Source organism: Microcaecilia unicolor, chromosome 7 (assembly GCF_901765095.1).
Source record: "Microcaecilia unicolor chromosome 7, aMicUni1.1, whole genome shotgun sequence".
Classification (NCBI taxonomy): Eukaryota; Metazoa; Chordata; class Amphibia; order Gymnophiona; family Siphonopidae; genus Microcaecilia; species Microcaecilia unicolor.
In genome coordinates this window covers 117,834,383-117,853,739 of record NC_044037.1, presented here as the reverse complement: position 1 = coordinate 117,853,739, position 19,357 = coordinate 117,834,383, and the positions used below count along the sequence as shown (strand labels likewise).

General features: G+C 49.8%; 1 protein-coding gene across 1 annotated transcript in view; it reads right to left on the bottom strand.

The window, feature by feature from the left end:
* Positions 1-19,357, bottom strand: part of SRCAP (Snf2 related CREBBP activator protein) — a gene marked incomplete at its 5' end in the record, with an annotated part of 948,600 nt that overhangs the window by 691,998 nt on the left and 237,245 nt on the right. Inside the window, one exon of the mRNA XM_030210811.1 lies at positions 10,253-10,402. Coding sequence (XP_030066671.1) covers positions 10,253-10,402 — 150 coding nt within the window. The remainder of the gene's footprint in view (positions 1-10,252; positions 10,403-19,357) is intronic.

The window sequence follows — 19,357 nt, the reverse complement described above, 5'->3', positions numbered from 1 at the left end:
GACAAATCACTCACAATTCACCAGATCAAAAGAATAACCAAATAAAAGGAAAAACAAATACATACGGAAATAACCAACAGAAAGAGAAAAAAAAGGACACAACAAAACTAGATACCAAGAACACAGACAACTAATAAAAATTAACACATCTACGTCCCAAACTGAACCTTACCACTCAATCCAAATGGGATACGTAAACACCAGATCAGTAGTAAATAAAACAGAGATTATAACAGACTGGATCACCACAGATAATCTTGACCTCCTATTCATCACTGAAACCTGGATCCACGACCTCAAAGACCCCATAATCTTAGACTTATGCCCACCAGGATACAAAATTACCCATTGGACAAGAAACGGAAAAAGAGGAGGAGGAATAGCCATAATATACAAATCCGAATTCACCATCACAACAATAGCCGAATCCATTCTGCCACAACTTGAAATTGCCTCAGTAAGAATCAATCACCCAAATTTGCAAGAACACCTTAACGCAATCATACTCTATAGACCACCAGGCAACTGGTAAGATTCCCACACACACCTCATGGATTTTATCTCGAACACTTGTGTCTCTACCTCAAACTTTATCATAATAGGAGACATCAACCCACACCTTGAAGATCTCACCACAACAAGCACCCAAAAATGCAAAGAGTTCGTACAACTATGGGATCTTCACGGATCAAACACGCAACCAACCCATATTAAAGGACACACATTAGACATCATCACACGACTCAAACCTTATATTAACAGATACAAAATGGACACATACACCGTGGTCTGACCACTATAAAGCACACATCTCCCTACAGTGGCGAACGAAAAACTCACTCAACAAATACGGAAAACCTACACCATGAGAGGAAAAATAGACCCGATTACATTTTGGCAATAGATCTACCACAATGGATGGACAATAAAAGCAGAAACAAACCAATTCCTCTTAGAATGGGACAACGGATGCAAAACAATACTAGACAGTATTGCCCCAATTCAAACCAGAACCTCACACAGAAAGAACTCAATACCATGGTTCAACGATGAACTGAAAAAACTCAAAACACAAGTTAGAAGATTAGAACGTGCGTGAAATAAAAAGAAAGACGACCCCACACTCAACGCCTGGCAACAACTTCAAAGGAAATATAAATATACCATAAGACAATGCAAAAGACTATATTACAAAACCATAATTGGACCAAATTACAAGGACACACAAACTCTTCCAACTCGTGAATAAATTACTAGACACCACACCAGTCACAAACAACAGTAAAGACACACCAGGAGCTGACAACCGCGCAAAGTACTGTAAGGAGAAAATCATACAATTGCGACTTAAAATACCTGTCAGCCCCATCGAATACGCCGCACTACTAGATTGTCTAGACCCAGACCCTGGAGTATACCCAGCAGATAGAATCTGGAAATTTGAGATAATATCGGAGGATCTCATCTCTCAAATACTTAAAAGATTCGCCAAATCTCATTGCAAACTAGACAAATGCCCAAATAACCTTATAACATCGGCCCCTCGACAATTTATAACAGACCTAACGAACCACTTGAACTTTATGCTACAAAATGGACTATTCCCGAAGGAGAAAGGAAATATTCTACTCACCCCCATACCCAAAGATGCAAAGAAAAATGCTAGTGAATTAACCAACTACAGCCCAGTAGCATCCATTCCCTTAATAACCAAAATAACGGAAGGGTTGGTGACCAAACAACTCATAAACTATTTAAACAAGTTCTCAATACTACACGACTCCCAATCAGGATTTCGTTCTCAACACAGCACTGAAACAGTACTAGTTACGCTCATGACTAAGTTCAAACAAATGATTGCAACCGGCAAGAATATACTACTTCTACAATTCGACATGTCTAGCGCCTTTGACATGGATGATCACGGAATTTTACTACATATTCTCGAGTACTTTGGAATCGGAGGCAACGTTCTCAATTGGTTCAAGGGGTTCCTAACCACACGATCATACCAAGTGACATCAAATTCAATTACATCAATCACATGGACACCTGAATGCGGAGTTCCACAGGGATCCCCCCTCTCACCAACCTTATTCAACCTAATGATGATACCCTTGGCCAAACTACTATCAAATCAAAACCTCAACCCATACATATACGCTGATGACGTAACGATCTACATCCCATTTAAACAAGATTTAAAGGAAATTTCTGACGACATCAACCAAAGTCTACATATCACGCATTCATGGGCAGATGCATTTCAGCTGAAACTTAATGCAGAAAAAACCCAATATCTAATACTCACCTCCCAACACAACACAAATAAATTCACCACCATCAACACACCAAAACTGAATCTACCAATTTTGAACACCCTAAAAATTTTTGGAGTTATCATTGATTGACACCTAACACTTGAGAGTCACGCGAAAAACACAACCAAAAAATGTTCCACACAATGTGGAAATTAAAAAGAATAAGACCATTCTTCCCAAGGACCGTCTTCCGTTACCTGGTACAATCACTGGTACTTAGTCATCTAGACTATTGTAATGCACTCTACGCTGGATGCAAAGAGCAAATACTCAAAAAAACTCCAGACAGCCCAGAATACTGCAGCTAGACTTTATTTGGAAAATCAAAATATGAAAGTGCTAAACCCCTACGAGAGAAGCTACATTGGCTCCCACAAAGAACGCATCAAGTTCAAAATATGTACCCTAGTTCACAAAATCATTCATGGCGATGCCCCAGCCTACATGTCAGACCTGATAGACTTACCACCCAGGAATGCTAAATAATCATCTCGCACATTCCTTAATCTTCATTTCCCCAACTGTAAAGGTATAAAATACAAATTAATGCACGCATCAACCTTTTCCTATATGAGCACACAATTCTGGAACGCACTGCCACACAACCTAAAAACGATCTATGAACTAACCAACTTCTGCAAACTACTGAAGACCCATCTCTTTGACAAGACATACCACAAAGAACAACACATGTGAACTCCCCCGCATGTATTAAGAAATGTCCTGTAACGTACTCTTGTTATATTACTATCATGCTTTATCATTATCATGTAACCCAAATCCTTCTGTAATACCAAATGTCTATTCTCTTCTTACTTCCACTATTCATGATATATTGTAAGCCACACTGAGCCTGCAAAGAGGTGGGAAAATGTGGGATACAAATGCAATAAATAAATAAATAAGACTATACCTTCACAGACCCAAGGAGGAATACAACTCATAGAAATATGTATCTATCAAACTATTATCATAGCCAGGCATCTTTAACAGTGTTAACAGATCCAAATGCACAAAATTTAATGAAATATTAAACAACCAACTAGAATTCACCTCCACCATTAAATTTGGACATGTGTTCTGATAAGTAGATGGAATCAGTGAGAATCCACTGGTACCAAAATGGAAGGAAGCAACCAAATTTATGTAGTGGCAGCTTAACCAATGTCTACCTTAATAGCAGGCTATGGATTTTTTCCTCTAGGAACTTGTCCAAATCTTTTTTATACCTAGCTACACTAAATACTGTTACTATATTCTCTGGCAATGAGTTAAGGAGCTTAACTATTCACTACGTGAAAAAGCAAAGATACTTACCTGTAGCAGGTATTCTTCGAGGACAGCAGGCATTGTTCTCACATGTGGATCGACGTCTGCATCGACCCGGGAATCAGCGCTTTGCAAAAGCAAAATATAAAAAAGTTTTGCCAGAATCTCCTGGCGCGCGTGCACCGCGCATGCACGGACTGACTTCCCGCCAGCCACGCAAGCGCATCTCCTCAGTTAAATCAAAAAGCAAATAAAATAACACATAACTCCAAAGGGGAGGTGTTTGTGAGAACAATCAGCCTGCTGTCCTCGGAGGTAAGTATCATCGCTTTCTCCGAGGACAAGCAGGCTACTTGTTCTCACATGTGGGGTATCCCTAGCATCCAGGCTCACTCAAAACAACGAACATTGGTCATTTGGGCCTCGCAACAGCGAGGACATAACACAGATTAAACTGAAACTATATACAAACTAGCTGAGAGTGCAGCCTAGAACAGAACAAAAAGGGCCTAGGAGGGTGGAGTTGGATTCTAAACCCTGAACAGATTCTGCAGCACTGACTGCCCAAACCGACTGTCATGTCGGGTATCCTGCTGAAAGCAGTAGTGGGATGTGAATATGTGGACTGAAGACCATGTCGCAGCCTTGCAAATCTCTTCAATGGAGGCTGACTTTAAGTGAGCCACAGACACAGCCATGGCTCTTACATTATGAACCGTGACATGGCCCTCCAGAATCAGCCCAGCTTGGGCATAAGTAAAGGAAATGCAATCTGCTAGCCATTTTGAGATAGTGCATTTTCCGATGGCGACTCCCCTCCTGTTGGAATCGAAAGAAACAAACAACTGGCCGGACTGTCTGAAGGGCTTCATCCACTCCACGTAAAAGGCCAATGCTCTCTTGCAGTCCAAGGTGTGCAAACTGCTTTCGCCAGGGTGGGTATGAAGTCGGGGAAAAAATGTTGGTAAGACAACTGACTGGTTCAGATGGAACTCCAACACCATCTTCAGCAGGACCTTAGGGTGTGTGTGGAGGACTACTCTGTTGTGGTGAAACTTAGTATAAGGTGCATCCACTACTAAGACCTGAAGCTCACTGACCCTACGAGCTAAAGTAACAGCCACCAAGAAAACAACTTTCTAGGTCAAGTACTTCAGATGGCAAGAATTCAGTGGCTCAAAAGGAGCTTTCATCAGCTGGGTGAGAACAACATTGAGATGACACTGGAGGTTTGACAGGGGGCTTTGACAAAAGCAAACCTCTCATGAAGTGTACTACTAAAGGCTGTCCAGAGATAAGCTTACCTTCTACACGATGATGACACGCACTTATTGCACTAAGGTGAACCCTTACGGAGTTGGTCTTGAGACCAGACTCTGATAAGTGTAGAAGTGAACTAGAGTATTCAAGCAGGGTCTGTGTAGGACAAGAAAGGGGATCCATGGCCTTGCTGTCACACCAAACGGCAAATCCCCTCCACTTAAAACAATAACACCTCTTCGTGGAATCTTTCCTGGAAGCCAGCAAGCCCCGGGAGACACCCTCAGAAAGACCCAAAAAAGTGAATTCTAGGCTCTCAACATCCAGGCCGTGAGAGCCAGAGACTGGAGGCTGGGATGTAGAAGTGACCCTTCGTTCTGAGTCATGTGAGTCGAAAAACACTCCAATCTTCACGGTTCTTTGGGGAACAATTGCAGAAGAAGAGGGAACCAAATCTGACGCAGCCAGCAGGGCGCAATCAGAATCATGGCTCCACGGTCTTGCTTGAGTTTCAACAAAGTCTTCCCCACTAGAGGTGTGGGAAGACACGCATACAGAAGGTCTGCTCCCCAATGTAGGAGAAAGGCATCTGACGCTAGTCTGTTGTGGGCCTGAAGCTTGGAACAGAACTGAGGGACCTTGTGATTGAGTTGAGTGGCAAAAAGACCCTCCGAGGGGGTGCCCCACGCTCAGAAGATCTTGCAGGCTACACCCATATTCAGGGACCACTCGTGAGGTTGCAGTTCCCTGTTCAGTCTTTCGGCCAGACTGTTGTTTATGCCTGCGAGATAAGTGGATTGTAGAAACGTGCTGTGACAGCGTGCCAAGAGCCACATCTGGACAGCTTCCTGACACAGAAGCCAAGATCCGGTGCCCCCTGCTTGTTGATGTAATACATCGCAACCTAATTGTCTGTTTCAATTAAGATAATTTGGTTGGACAACCAATCTCTGAAAGCCTTTAGAGCGTTCCAGATCGCTCGGCGCTCCAGGAGGTTGATCTGAAGATCTGTTTCCTAGGGGGACCAGGCTCCCTGAGTGTGAAACCCATCTATATGAGCCCCCCACCCCAGGAGAGATGCATCCGTCGTCAGCACTTTTTGTGGCTGAGGAATTTGAAATGGAAGTCCCAAAGTCAGTTTGGACCGAATTGTCCACAACTGAATAGAGCACATTAGCTCAGGGGACACTCGGATGGCATCTTTTAGGCTCCCCGTGGCTTGATACCACTGAGAAGCCAGGGCCCATTGAGGAGATCTCATGTGAAGATGTGCCATGGGTGTAACATATACTGTGGAAGCTATGTGGCCCAATAACCTCAACATCTGCCGAGCTGTGACTTGTTGCAATGTCCAAACCTTGAACGCTAGGGACAGAAGGTTGTCTGCACACGTTTCCGGGAGATAGGCTCAAATTGAGCAGGTCTCCTAGTTTATTACGAACCCCAGTAGCTCGAGCATCTGAATAGTCTTCCGAATGGATTCCCGAACACCTTTCTCCGTGGTGCTCTTCACCAGCCAATCGTCGAGATAAGGAAACACATGCACTCCCAGTCTGCATAGCGCTGCAACTACTGCTAGACATTTGGTAAACACCCTGGGAGCTGACAAGGCCAAAAGGAAACACGTGGTACTGAAAGTGTGTTCCCAGCCAAAACCTAAGGTACTTCCTCTGAGCTGGAAGTATAAGGATATGTGTATATGCATCCTTCAAGTCCAGAGAGCATAGCCAATCATTTTTCCGAATCATGGAAGGAAAGGCACCCAGGGAAACCATCCTGAACTTTTGTTGGACCAGGAATTTGTTCAGGGCCCTCAGGTCTAGAATGGGATGCATCCCCCGTCTTTTTCTGCACACGGAAGTACTCGGAATAGAATCCCTGCCCTTCTTCCCCAGGTGGAACGGGTTTGACCACATGGGCCTTTAGAAGGGTGGAAATTTCCTCTACAAGTACCTGCTTGTGTTGAGAGCTGAACGTATGAGCCCTTGGTGGACAATTTGGAGGATTGGATATCAGAGTGAGGATGTATCCTAACCGGACTACTTGAAGAACCCACCGGTCGGAGGTTATGAGAGGCCACCTTTGGTGAAAAAAAACTGTAACCTCCCCCCCAACCAATAAGTCATCCAGTACAGACACATTTATGCTGGTTATGCTCTGCCGGAGCAAGTCAAAAGTCCATCCCTTGCTTTTGCTGGGGAGCAGCAGGGGCCTTAGGCACATGCTGTTGATGAGAACAAGCACACTGGGGTGTGGCCTGAGCAGGCTGGCGAGCCGCCGGGGCATACCTACACCTAGAATAGGCATAAGAAGTACTCCGGGACCCACCAAAATACCTTCTGGATGAAGAAGTGGTGGCAGAAGGTGCCCGGCGGGAGAGAGAAGACATAGCATCAGTATGCTTCTTGATATGGTCAACCAATTCTTTGACCTTCTCTCCAAAAAGATTATCCCCCCGGTATGGGGGATCCCATCCTCTACTGAACCGAATGGTCCAGGTCACAGACACACAGCCATAAGTCTGCAAATCACTATATCCTGGGCACAGGTTCTGGATGCCACGTCAAAAGTGTTGTAAGTGCCCCTGGCCAAGAACTTGCGACACACCTTCTGCTGCTTGACCAGCTGGCAAAAAGGCTCAGCGTGCTCCAGAGGGAGTGCATCAACCAAGTCAGACAGCTGCCTCACCGAGTTCCGCAAGTAGACACTCGTGAAGAGCTGGTATGATTGAATACGAACAATGAGCATGGAGGCCTGATATATTTTCCTCCCAAAAGAGTCCAAGGTCTTAGCTTCTCTGTCTAGGGGCGCAAAAGCACAGTCTCTAGTACTCTTGGCTCTCTTGAGAGTGGCATCAACCACAATGGAGTTATGGGGTAACTGAGACCTCGCCAACCCAGGTTCCCCGTGGATCTGATATTGGGTATCAATTTTCTTGGGGACCACAGGGACAGACAGAGGGGATGCCCAGTTCCGCATGAGGACTACCCTCATGCAGGGGGGCCCATCACTGCCTCCATAGGTGGAGAGGTGTAGTCCAGGACCTCGAGCCCTGGGCTCATCCTCCACTTATACTGGGAAGAGTATGGCCTCAGCCATTTCGCACACAAACAAGGTGAAAGAGAGGCTCTCAGGTGGTGATAGCCTTCTCTCAGGTGGAGGGGAAGGTTCTTAAGAAATACCATACGACTCATTGGAGGAAAAGTACCTGGGGTCCTCTTCAGACTCCCACGAGTGCTCCTCTTCAATGTCGGACAGCACCTTCCTCTATAATGTCCGAGACCAAGCCCACCTCGACTTCGAAGACCCGTGGCCTCAAAAACGGCGTTGAGAGGACAGTGCACGCCTCAACTCCAGTGAAGCTTCCCCCACCAATGTCAAAGGAGAACCAGCATGGTGGCAGTCAACACCAGAGCCGCAAGTGGGCTGAGGGCCAGGCGGGGCCGCAGCGGAAGGCATGGTAGGCACCCCCAATGCCGATGCACATCGCTGCATAAAGGCCTCCAACAGCTCTGGGAGCAAGCCCCGGAGTCGCTCGAGAACTGCCATCGGTAAAGGCTGCAGGGCTGGTACGGGCTCAGGGTTGCCTAACCATCTGGGGTGCGGGAGCAGAATCTCAGCAGCTGGGAGACGGGTGCGCCAGCACCTCTTGGAGGGGACACAGTCTGGTGCCAATGCTTCTCAGCAGTCTGATCCCTCGATGTCCCGGAGCTCCTGGCACCGTATGTCAAAGGAGATCGGTGTTAGTGCTTCTTGGTCTTTGCCCAATGCACCCCACAGAGACTCCTCGGTGCCGACGAGGACGAAGTGGAATCCTCACACCTTGGGGTCGGGCCAGACAATGGTCGGTCCCGGGGGGGCCTCACAGCAGGAGGCCGAGAGACAGGTGGAGACCCACTCCACGCCTCACTACTCCCAGTGTCCCTGGGTCTCACAGCAGCAGCCATCCTTACCATGACTCCCGATGTCAATGCCTCCGTGGAGGCAGACGCTCTCGATGCCAACACCAATATCGAAAGACCGGACCAAGCTCCAAAAAGTTTCTGAGCCTCTCGGGAAATTAGCATCCTTTTCTTCATACGAAGACAAAGGATGCAATTTGCCTGGTTATGGTCAGGCCCGAGGTACTGGATACACTAAGAATGTGTATCAGTACCCAAGATGGTCTGGTTGCACCGAGTACAACGCTTGAAGCCACTGGGAGTCTTCGATGACATGGAAGGGAAGATGGCTTTGGTGAAATCAAAAGTCTCGATTGTGCCTATGAAAAAAATAAAGACACAAAAATAGGGATTACCCCGACCAAGCAAGCCTAAGTACAGCCCGCGACAGAAAAATAAAGAAAACTTTAAAAACACGGGCCAAAAAGAAAGAAAAATAAGTGAACTCGCTTTTGGGGGGAGCGGGGGGGGGAATAAAAAAAAAAATACATGGAAAAACTAGCTGAAAGGCAATGACCAAAAGTGAAGACTCTTTCCCAGGCAGAAGAGGAGCAACAGAGAACACCGCCACTCCTCACACAGAAAAAAAACAAACTGAAGAGCGCGGTTGCACGACAGACGAGAAGGCACTCCGTGCATTCGCAGCGCTGCACGCATGCCAGAAGGCTCTAGCAAAACTTTTCTTTTTTGCTATGCAATGTGCCGGTTCCTGGGCCGATACGGATCATCGACTCACTTGTGAGAATGATTCAATCTGCTTGTCCTCAGAGAATATATGTTTGCACACTGTGACATTGCAGAATCAGAGGTCAGTATTTTTTTTTTTTATATTATTTTATATAGCTTAGAAATATAAATTGCATTCTTTTTTCCTGGGGCAAGTGCCTGACTAGCGTTTAGATGTCCTCACCCTCCTTCCTGATCAGAGTTTTCAGGGGGCCCTTTCTTTTGGTTGCCTTCAGGGGGGTGCCACCTCACCCGTCGCTTCAGGCAGAAGACTGCCTTGAGCTGCCACTGAAAGTAAGTGCTATCAGTGGAGGGGGCCAAGAGGAAAAAATAATGCCTGGGTTGACGGGGTGTGCTGCCTCTTGGGGAGGAGGGCTAGAAAAAAGTGCTGCCTGTAAGAGGTGGGGGTGCTAAAAAAACAGCAAGGCATTCTCCACAGAGGTGGGGGTTCTGCCTGCAGATGGCACCAGGAAAAAAAAATTCTGCCTGTTTGTGGGGAGCATGTGGCATGGTACAGAGAGTTGCTGGTAAGGAAACAGTCAAACTACGCCCATGCCTCCAGTATCCTTCCCCTAAATTACTCAAGAAAACAGCCACTGCCAATCTCTCTATCAGATAATTTACAACGGATTCTCATCAATTTTGCAATTATAAATGTGAGTAAACGTACAGAGAAGCAAAACCAATCCTGCCATTACATATCTCCATGCTTACGACCCCCACATAGTACTGTACCCGACTGAATGCTGCTCTCCTCTGCCTCTTCTTCATCAGACTGCTCTGATTCTGAGGAAACGCTACACGAGGAAATTTCTGATGCATCTTTAAGGTCAGCAGAGTATACCATTGAATATTTCTGTAGGAGCTCAGCAAGGGACATCTCTCCTGCCAGGGAAAAGTAAACATACACGGTTAGCTCAAGCCTCCTGTTAGTAGCATGTATGTAGTTTGCAGGACAAGGCCATTCATGTCATTTCCCCTTCCATAAATCAGCAGGGCACCAAAAACCTCTTTCTTTGGCTCCAAGAAATTAAAGCTTAGAAACCTCAAAAATTCATGAAATCTTCATCTTCATGACACCGGAAGTGTATAAGGGTATCCCCCCTCCCCCAACAGGGCATCTGAACCAGGAAAACACATAGGCACCTTTATAAAGCGAATGCTACATACCTGTAGAAGGTATTCTCCGAGGACAGCAGGCTGATTGTTCTCACTGATGGGGTGACGTCCACGGCAGCCCCTCCAATCGGAACACTTTCTAGCAAAGTCCTTTGCTAGTCCTCGCGCGCCGATGCGCACCGCGCATGCGCAGCCATCTTCCCGCCCGAACCGGCTCGTGCCGGCCAGTCTCATATGTAGCAAGACAAAGAGAAGGGACGACACAACTCCAAAGGGGAGGCGGGCGGGTTTGTGAGAACAATCAGCCTGCTGTCCTCGGAGAATACCTTCTACAGGTATGTAGCATTCGCTTTCTCCAAGGACAAGCAGGCTGCTTGTTCTCACTGATGGGGTATCCCTAGCCCCCAGGCTCACTCAAAACAACAACCATGGTCAATTGGGCCTCGCAACGGCGAGGACATAACTGAGATTGACCTAAAAAATTTACCAAATAACAGAGTGCAGCCTGGAACAGAACAAACATGGGCCTAGGGGGGTGGAGTTGGATTCTAAACCCCGAACAGATTCTGAAGCACTGACTGCCCGAACCGACTGTCGCGTCGGTTATCCTGCTGCAGGCAGTAATGAGATGTGAATGTGTGGACAGATGACCACGTCGCAGCTTTGCAAATCTCTTCAATAGTGGCTGACTTCAAGTGGGCTACCGACGCTGCCATGGCTCTAACATTATGAGCCGTGACATGACCCTCAAGAGCCAGCCCAGCCTGGGCGTAAGTGAAGGAAATGCAATCTGCTAGCCAATTGGATATGGTGCGTTTTCCCACAGCCACTCCCCTCCTGTTGGGATCAAAAGAAACAAACAATTGGGCGGACTGTCAGTTGGGCTGTGTCCGCTCCAGATAGAAGGCCAATGCTCTCTTGCAGTCCAATGTGTGCAGCTGACGTTCAGAAGGGCAGGAATGAGGACGGGGAAAGAATGTTGGCAAGACAATTGACTAGTTCAGATGGAACTCCGACACAACCTTTGGCAAGAACTTAGGGTGAGTGCGGAGGACTACTCTGTTATGATGAAATTTGGTGTAAGGGGCCTGGGCTACCAGGGCCTGAAGCTCACTGACTCTACGAGCTGAAGTAACTGCCACCAAGAAAATGACCTTCCAGGTCAAGTACTTCAGATGGCAGGAATTCAGTGGCTCAAAAGGAGGTTTCATCAGCTGGGTGAGAACGACATTGAGATCCCATGACACTGTAGGAGGCTTGACAGGGGGCTTTGACAAAAGCAAACCTCTCATGAAGCGAACAACTGAAGGCTGTCCTGAGATCGGCTTACCTTCCACACGGTAATGGTATGCACTGATTGCACTAAGGTGAACCCTTACAGAGTTGGTCGAGACCAGACTCAGACAAATGCGGAAGGTATTCAAGCAGGGTCTGTGTAGGACAAGAGCGAGGATCTAGGGCCTTGCTGTCACACCAGACGACAAACCTCCTCCACAGAAAGAAGTAACTCCTCTTAGTGGAATCTTTCCTGGAAGCAAGCAAGATGCGGGAGACACCCTCTGACAGACCCAAAGAGGCAAAGTCTACGCTCTCAACATCCAGGCCGTGAGAGCCAGGGACCGGAGGTTGGGATGCAGAAGCTCCCCTTCGTCCTGTGTGATGAGGGTCGGAAAACACTCCAATCTCCACGGTTCTTCGGAGGACAACTCCAGAAGAAGAGGGAACCAGATCTGACGCGGCCAAAAAGGAGCAATCAGAATCATGGTGCCTCGGTCTTGCTTGAGTTTCAACAAAGTCTTCCCCACCAGAGGTATGGGAGGATAAGCATACAGCAGACCCTCCCCCCAGTCCAGGAGGAAGGCATCTACAGCCAAGCACTTTGTGAACACCCTGGGCGCAGAGGCGAGCCCAAAGGGTAGCACACAGTACTGGAAGTGACGTGTGCCCAGCTGAAATCGCAGATACTGTCTGTGAGCTGGCAGTATCGGGATATGCGTGTAGGCGTCCTTCAAGTCCAGAGAGCATAGCCAATCGTTTTCCTGAATCATGGGGAGAAGGGTGCCCAGGGAAAGCATCCTGAACTTTTTTTTGACCAGATATTTGTTCAGGGCCCTTAGGTCTAGGATGGGACGCATCCCCCTGTTTTCTTTTCCACAAGGAAGTACCTGGAATAGAATCCCAGCCCTTCTTGCCCGGATGGCACGGGCTCGACCGCATTGGCGCTGAGAAGGGCGGAGAGTTCCTCTGCAAGTACCTGCTTGTGCTGGAAGCTGTAAGACTGAGCTCCCGGTGGACAATTTGGAGGTTTTGAGGACAAATTGAGGGTGTATCCTTGCCGGACTATTTGGAGAACCCACTGATCGGAGGTTATGAGAGGCCACCTTTGGTGAAAAGCTTTCAACCTCCCTCCGACTGGCAGGTCGCCCGGCACTGACACTTGGATGTCGGCTATGCTCTGCTGGAGCCAGTCAAAAGCTCGCCCCTTGCTTTTGCTGGGGAGCCGAGGGGCCTTGCTGTGTCGCACGCTGCTGACGAGAGCGAGCGCGCTGGGGCTTAGCCTGGGCCGCAGGCTGTCGAGAAGGAGGATTGTACCTACGCTTGCCAGAAGAGTAGGGAACAGTCTTCCTTCCCCCAAAAAATCTTCTACCTGTAGAGGTAGAGGCTGAAGGCTGCCGGCGGGAGAACTTGTCGAATGCGGTGTCCCGCTGGTGGAGCTGCTCTACCACCTGCTCGACTTTCTCTCCAAAAATATTATCCGCACGGCAAGGCGAGTCCGCAATCCGCTGCTGGATTCTATTCTCCAGGTCGGAGGCACGCAGCCATTAGAGTCTGCGCATCACCACACCTTGAGCAGCGGCCCTGGACGCAACATCAAAGGTGTCATACACCCCTCTGGCCAGGAATTTTCTGCACGCCTTCAGCTGCCTGACCACCTCCTGAAATGGCTTGGCTTGCTCAGGGGGGAGCTTGTCCACCAAGCCCGCCAACTGCCGCACATTGTTCCGCATGTGTATGCTCGTGTAGAGCTCGTAGGATTGAATTTTGGCCACGAGCATAGAAGAATGGTAGGCCTTCCTCCCAAAGGAGTCCAAGGTTCTAGAGCCCTTGCCCGGGGGCGCCGAAGCATTCTCCCTAGAACTCTTGGCCTTCTTTAGGGCCAAATCCACAACTCCAGAGTCATGAGGCAACTGAGTGCGCATCAGCTCTGGGTCCCCATGGATCCGGTACTGGGACTCGATCTTCTTGGGAATGTGGGGATTAGTTAGAGGCTTGGTCCAGTTCGCCAGCAATATCTTTTTGAGGACATGATGCATGGGTACTGTGGACGCTTCCTTAGGTGGAGAAGGATAGTCCAGGAGCTCAAACATTTCAGCCCTGGGCTCGTCCTCCACAACCACCAGGAAGGGGATGGCCGTAGACATCTCCCGGACAAAGGAAGCGAAAGACAGGCTCTCAGGAGGAGAAAGCTGCCTTTCAGGAGAGGGAGTGGGATCAGAAGGAAGACCCTCAGACTCCTCGTCAGAGAAATATCTGATGTCCTCTTCCTCTTCCCACGAGGCCTCACCCTCGGTGTCAGACACAAGTTCACGGACCTGTGTCTGCAGCCGTGCCCGGCTCGACTCCGTGGAACCACGGCCACGGTGGGAGCGTCGAGAGGTAGACTCTCTCGCCCGCACCGGCGAAGCTCCCTCCGCCAACGTAGTCGGGGAGCCTTCCTGGGAGGCTACCGCAGTCGGTACCGCAAGCGGCACCGATGTCGGAGACCTCACCCCGGGCAATGGGCCAGCCGGCGCCTCGCTCGACGGTACCGATGGCGCAAGCATCCCCCGGTACCGGAGGGGTAGGGCGCAACAGCTCTCCTAAGATCTCTGGGAGAACGGCCCGGAGGCTCTCGTGCAGAGCGGCTGTGGAAAAAGACATGGAAGCCGATGCAGGAGTCGATGTCAGAACCTGTTCCGGGCTGTCCAAAGGGGAGCGCACCGACACCTCTTGAACAGAGGGCGAGCGGTCCTCTCGGTGCCGATGCCTACTGGGTGCCGACTCCCTCGGCGACCCAGAGCTCTCGGTGCCGACACGGGAAGGGGACCGGTGACGATGCTTCTTCGACTTTTTGGGACAAAGCATGTCACCGGAGCTTCCCGGCACCGACGAGGAGGATCTAGAATCCAGCCGTCTCTTCCTCGGGGCCGAGGCCGAAGGAGGTCGGTCTCGGGGGGGGGGCTGTACCGCAGGAGCCCTCAGGGTAGGGGGAGACCCACCCGAAGGCTCACCGCCACCAGCAGGGGAATGGACAGCCCTCACCTGCACTCTAGACGAAGCACCGCCGTCCGACGACATCAGCAGACGAAGAGGTCTCGATACCATCGACGCCGACGCAGCCCTCCGATGTCGCCCCGATGCAGAGGGCCGATGCCTCGATGCACTCGATGCAATCGGGGGCGAGGATGAAGGTCCGGGCGCCGACGACGTTGAAGCAGTCGATACTCCCGGTGCCGATGCCGACGAAGAGCCCGAGAACAAAACGTTCCACTGGGCTTATCTCGCTACCTGAGTCCGCTTTTGCAAAAGAGAACACAGACTACAGGCCTGCGGGCGGTGCCCAGCCCCCAGACACTGAAGACACGACGCGTGCCTGTCAGTGAGCGAGATTACCGGGCGCACTGGGTGCACTTCTTGAAGCCGCTGGAAGACTTCGATGTCATGGGCGGAAAAATCGCGCCGGCGAGATCAAAACTCGAAATGGCGAAAATGGCACCACAAAAAGAGGGGGAAGAAAAACTGAGGCCTAAATAGGGCCTACCCCGACGACAAAAGAAAACTTACCGGGGCAAAACTAGAAGTACAGGAAGGGAGCAGACCGAAAAGGTCATCTTCCGACACTCTTTTTTTTTTTTTAAAGCAAAGTCGAAAAACGACGCGCGAGGTCAACTTTCGGGGCGCTTACAGCGAAACACGACCGTACCGAGCGCGGCCTAAAGAAGACTGGCCGGCACGAGCCGGTTCGGGCGGGAAGACGGCGGTGCGCATCGGCGCGCGAGGACTAGCAAAGGACTTTGCTAGAAAGTGTTCCGATTGGAGGGGCTGCCGTGGACGTCACCCTATCAGTGAGAACAAGCAGCCTGCTTTTCCTCGGAGAAAAATAGCCTATATACAACAATTGGTGGGATGTACGATCTCGGGAACAGAAGCTCAATTCTTGTTGGATAAACCCAGGGCATTTCACCCCATGCCTAGACAAACTAGTATTTAGTGTCGTAAACTGATTTTAGTGGCTCGGAAAACGATAATGCAGTACTGGACGGTACGGGATCCTCCTAATTTTTGGCATTGAAGGAATCAAATTCATCTTTCGGCCACATGGGAAGCGAGAGCGGTGAGGGGGTCCTTGGGTCGTAGGAAAAGATTTCTTCAAACTTGGGATCCTTTCTTGCAGTCTCTCAGACCCGGAGTCGTAGCTTAATAGTAAATAAGGTGTAGAAGTTTCAGGAGTGGTAACTGTCTGGCCTGTTCAGTAGCTTGGGAAGTAAATAGGGTTATTTGGGTTGGGGGAGGAGGTAGGAGGGGGGGTAGAGGGGGGTATTTAGGAGAAGGGAATGGGGTGATGTAATAAGGGAGGGGGGAAATCTTAAAGCTTGAGGAGGAAGCTTATTACTCTGTATTGTACTGTTCCTCATGAGACGTATTCAAGCTAAAATATACAGAGTATAATGAAAGATAAACGGCTTGGCACCTCAAGAAAAGGCTGGAACATAACACGGGGGAACGTTAGGGCTAGATTGGGGGAGGCTATCAAAGTCAAGGCCTTCCTTTCTCTTTATTCCAATACATGCTATATAGATGTCCTAGTGGCTGTTTTATCTTTAAGGTGTTCTTTAGAAAACAAGCTGGTGTTTATTCAAAGGGGAGTGGGGGGGGGGGGGGGGGGGGGGAGAACATGAACAACTTACAAGTGATATTTGGATTGTTTATTTTGATGTTCAGTAAAAAATGTTTAAACTTTAAAAATAGTCTACACAAAAACTCACACAAAGTTACACCTGCTCCATCTTTTCACCAAGATGATTAAGGTAAAATTATGTATCATACCTGATAATTTTCTTTCCATTAATCATAGCTGATCAATCCATAGACTGGTGGGTTGTGTCCATCTACCAGCAGGTGGAGATAGAGAGCAAACTTTTGCCTCCCTATATGTGGTCATGTGCTGCCGGAAACTCCTCAGTATGTCGATATCAAAGCTCCATCCGCAGGACTCAGCACTTAGAGAATTACAACCACGAAGGGACACTCTGCCCAGCTCACCACCGCCGAAACGGGGGAGGGGAATTAACCCAGCTCATCCCCACACAAGTGGGGGGAGGGGAATCCGTCCAGCTCATCCCCACGGAGCGGGGGAGGGACACCACACCCGCCGATGCGGGGGGATCTGGCTTATCCTGCAACCGCGGGAGGAGCTGGCTGACCCTAACACCGCCGAAGCGGGAGGGATACAAAGCTGCCCTACTACCGCACGAAGCGGGAGGGAGCGCCGGCAGAATTTATGTCTCAATCCAGCCCCGTAAAACGGAGGGGAGAGGAATGCAGCAGCTCACTGCAACACAAATTCGTCTCAACTCTTGAAGAATTCATTGAAAAACTTGAACACGAAGTCCTCCTGAACAGGAACTGAAGACTAACCTTGAACCTGAAATGCAACCAGAATATAAACAATACAGATATCTGGGAGGGACTATGGATTGATCAGCTATGATTAATGGAAAGAAAATTATCAGGTATGATACATAATTTTACCTTCCATATCATCATGCTGATCAATCCATAGACTGGTGGGATGTACCGAAGCAGTACTCACCCAGGGCGGGACACTGAAATCCCTGACCGCAACACTGAAGCTCCAAACCGGGCCTCCGCCCGAGCAGCCACAGTCAAGCGGTAATGCCTGGAGACGGTATGGGCCGATGCCCAAGTTGCCGCCTTGCAAATCTCTTCCAAGGAGACGGACCCGGCCTCTGCCATCGAGGCCGCCTGAGCTCTAGTGGAGTGAGCCTTCAGCTGGATAGGCGGCACCTTCCCCGTGGCCACATAAGCCGCTGCAATGGCTTCCTTGACCCATCTTGCCACTGTAGGCTTAGCAGCCTGCAGACCCTTACGAGGACCTGCAAACAGGACAAACAGATGATCCGATTTCCGGAAATCATTGGTCACTTCCAAGTATCTGATGATGACTCGTCTCACATCCAGATATTTGAGAGCAGAGTATTCCTCTGGGTAGTCCTCCCTACGAAAGGAAGGGAGACAGAGCTGCTGATTCACATGGAAGCGAGAAACAATCTTGGGCAGGAAGGAAGGCACTGTGCGAATAGTCACTCCTGCCTCAGTGAACTGCAGAAAGGGCTCTCGACATGAGAGCGCCTGGAGCTCGGAAACTCTTCTGGCTGAAGTGATAGCCACCAAAAAGACTGCTTTCAACGTCAGGTCTTTCAGAGATGCCCTCGACAAGGGTTCAAAAGGTGGCTTCTGCAAGGCTCTTAGCACCAGGTTGAGATTCCACGCAGGCACCACTGAGTGCAGAGGAGGGCGCAGGTGATTAACTCCCTTGAGAAAGCGCACCACATCTGGCTGCGAAGCCAGGGAAGCACCCTTCAGGCGGCCCCTGAAGCAAGCCAGAGCCGCTACCTGGACTTTAAGGGAACTGAGCGACAGGCCTTTCTCCAGACCTTCTTGCAGGAACGCCAACACTGAAGAAATTGGAGCAGTGAAGGGAGAAAGTGAGCCTGCTTCACACCACGCTGCAAAGGTACGCCAAACCCTGGCGTAAGCAGTAGAAGTACAGCGCTTCCTCGCTCTCAGCATAGTGGCGATGACCTTGTCTGAGAAGCCCTTCTTTCTCAGACGCTGCCGCTCAATAGCCAGGCCGTAAGACCAAAGGGGGAGGGATCCTCCATCACCACGGGACACTGATGTAACAGGCCCTGCTCCAGTGGCAGCCGCAGAGGATCGTCGACTGAGAGCCTGATCAAGTCCGCATACCAGGGACGTCTGGGCCAGTCCGGACCCACCAGGATTATCCAGCCCGGATGCTTTGCCACCCGGTCTAGCACCCTGCCCAACATGGGCCGGGGCGGGAACACATAGAGAAGCTCTTGTGTCGGCCACTGTTGGAGAAGAGCATCTACTCCCAGGGATCGAGGGTCCCGTCCTCTGCTGAAAAAGCGCGGCACTTGGCAATTGGCCGATGACGCCATCAGATCTAGGCTCGGCTGGCCCCAGCGCTTCGTGATGTCCAAGAACGCCTGAGCAGATAGCTGCCACTCTCCGGGCTCCAAGGTATGGCGACTGAGAAAGTCCGCCTTGACATTCATGACTCCGGCAATGTGGGCCGCTGACAGCTGTTCCAGGTTCGCTTCCGCCCACTGGCATAGATTCATGGCCTCCTTGGCTAGAGGGGCGCTCTTGGTACCTCCCTGGCGGTTGACATAGGCCACAGCCGTGGCATTGTCCGACAGGACCCGTACTGGCTTCAACGCCAGCACCGGGATGAACTCCAAAAGCGCCAACCGAATGGCTCTGAGTTCCAGGAGGTTGATAGACCACTTTGCCTCTGCAGGAGACCAGAGCCCCTGCGCTGTCCTTCCCAAGCAGTGGGCTCCCCAGCCCGACAAAGAGGCGTCCGTCGTGACGACAATCCACTCCAGGGTCACCAGAGGCATTCCTGCAGAC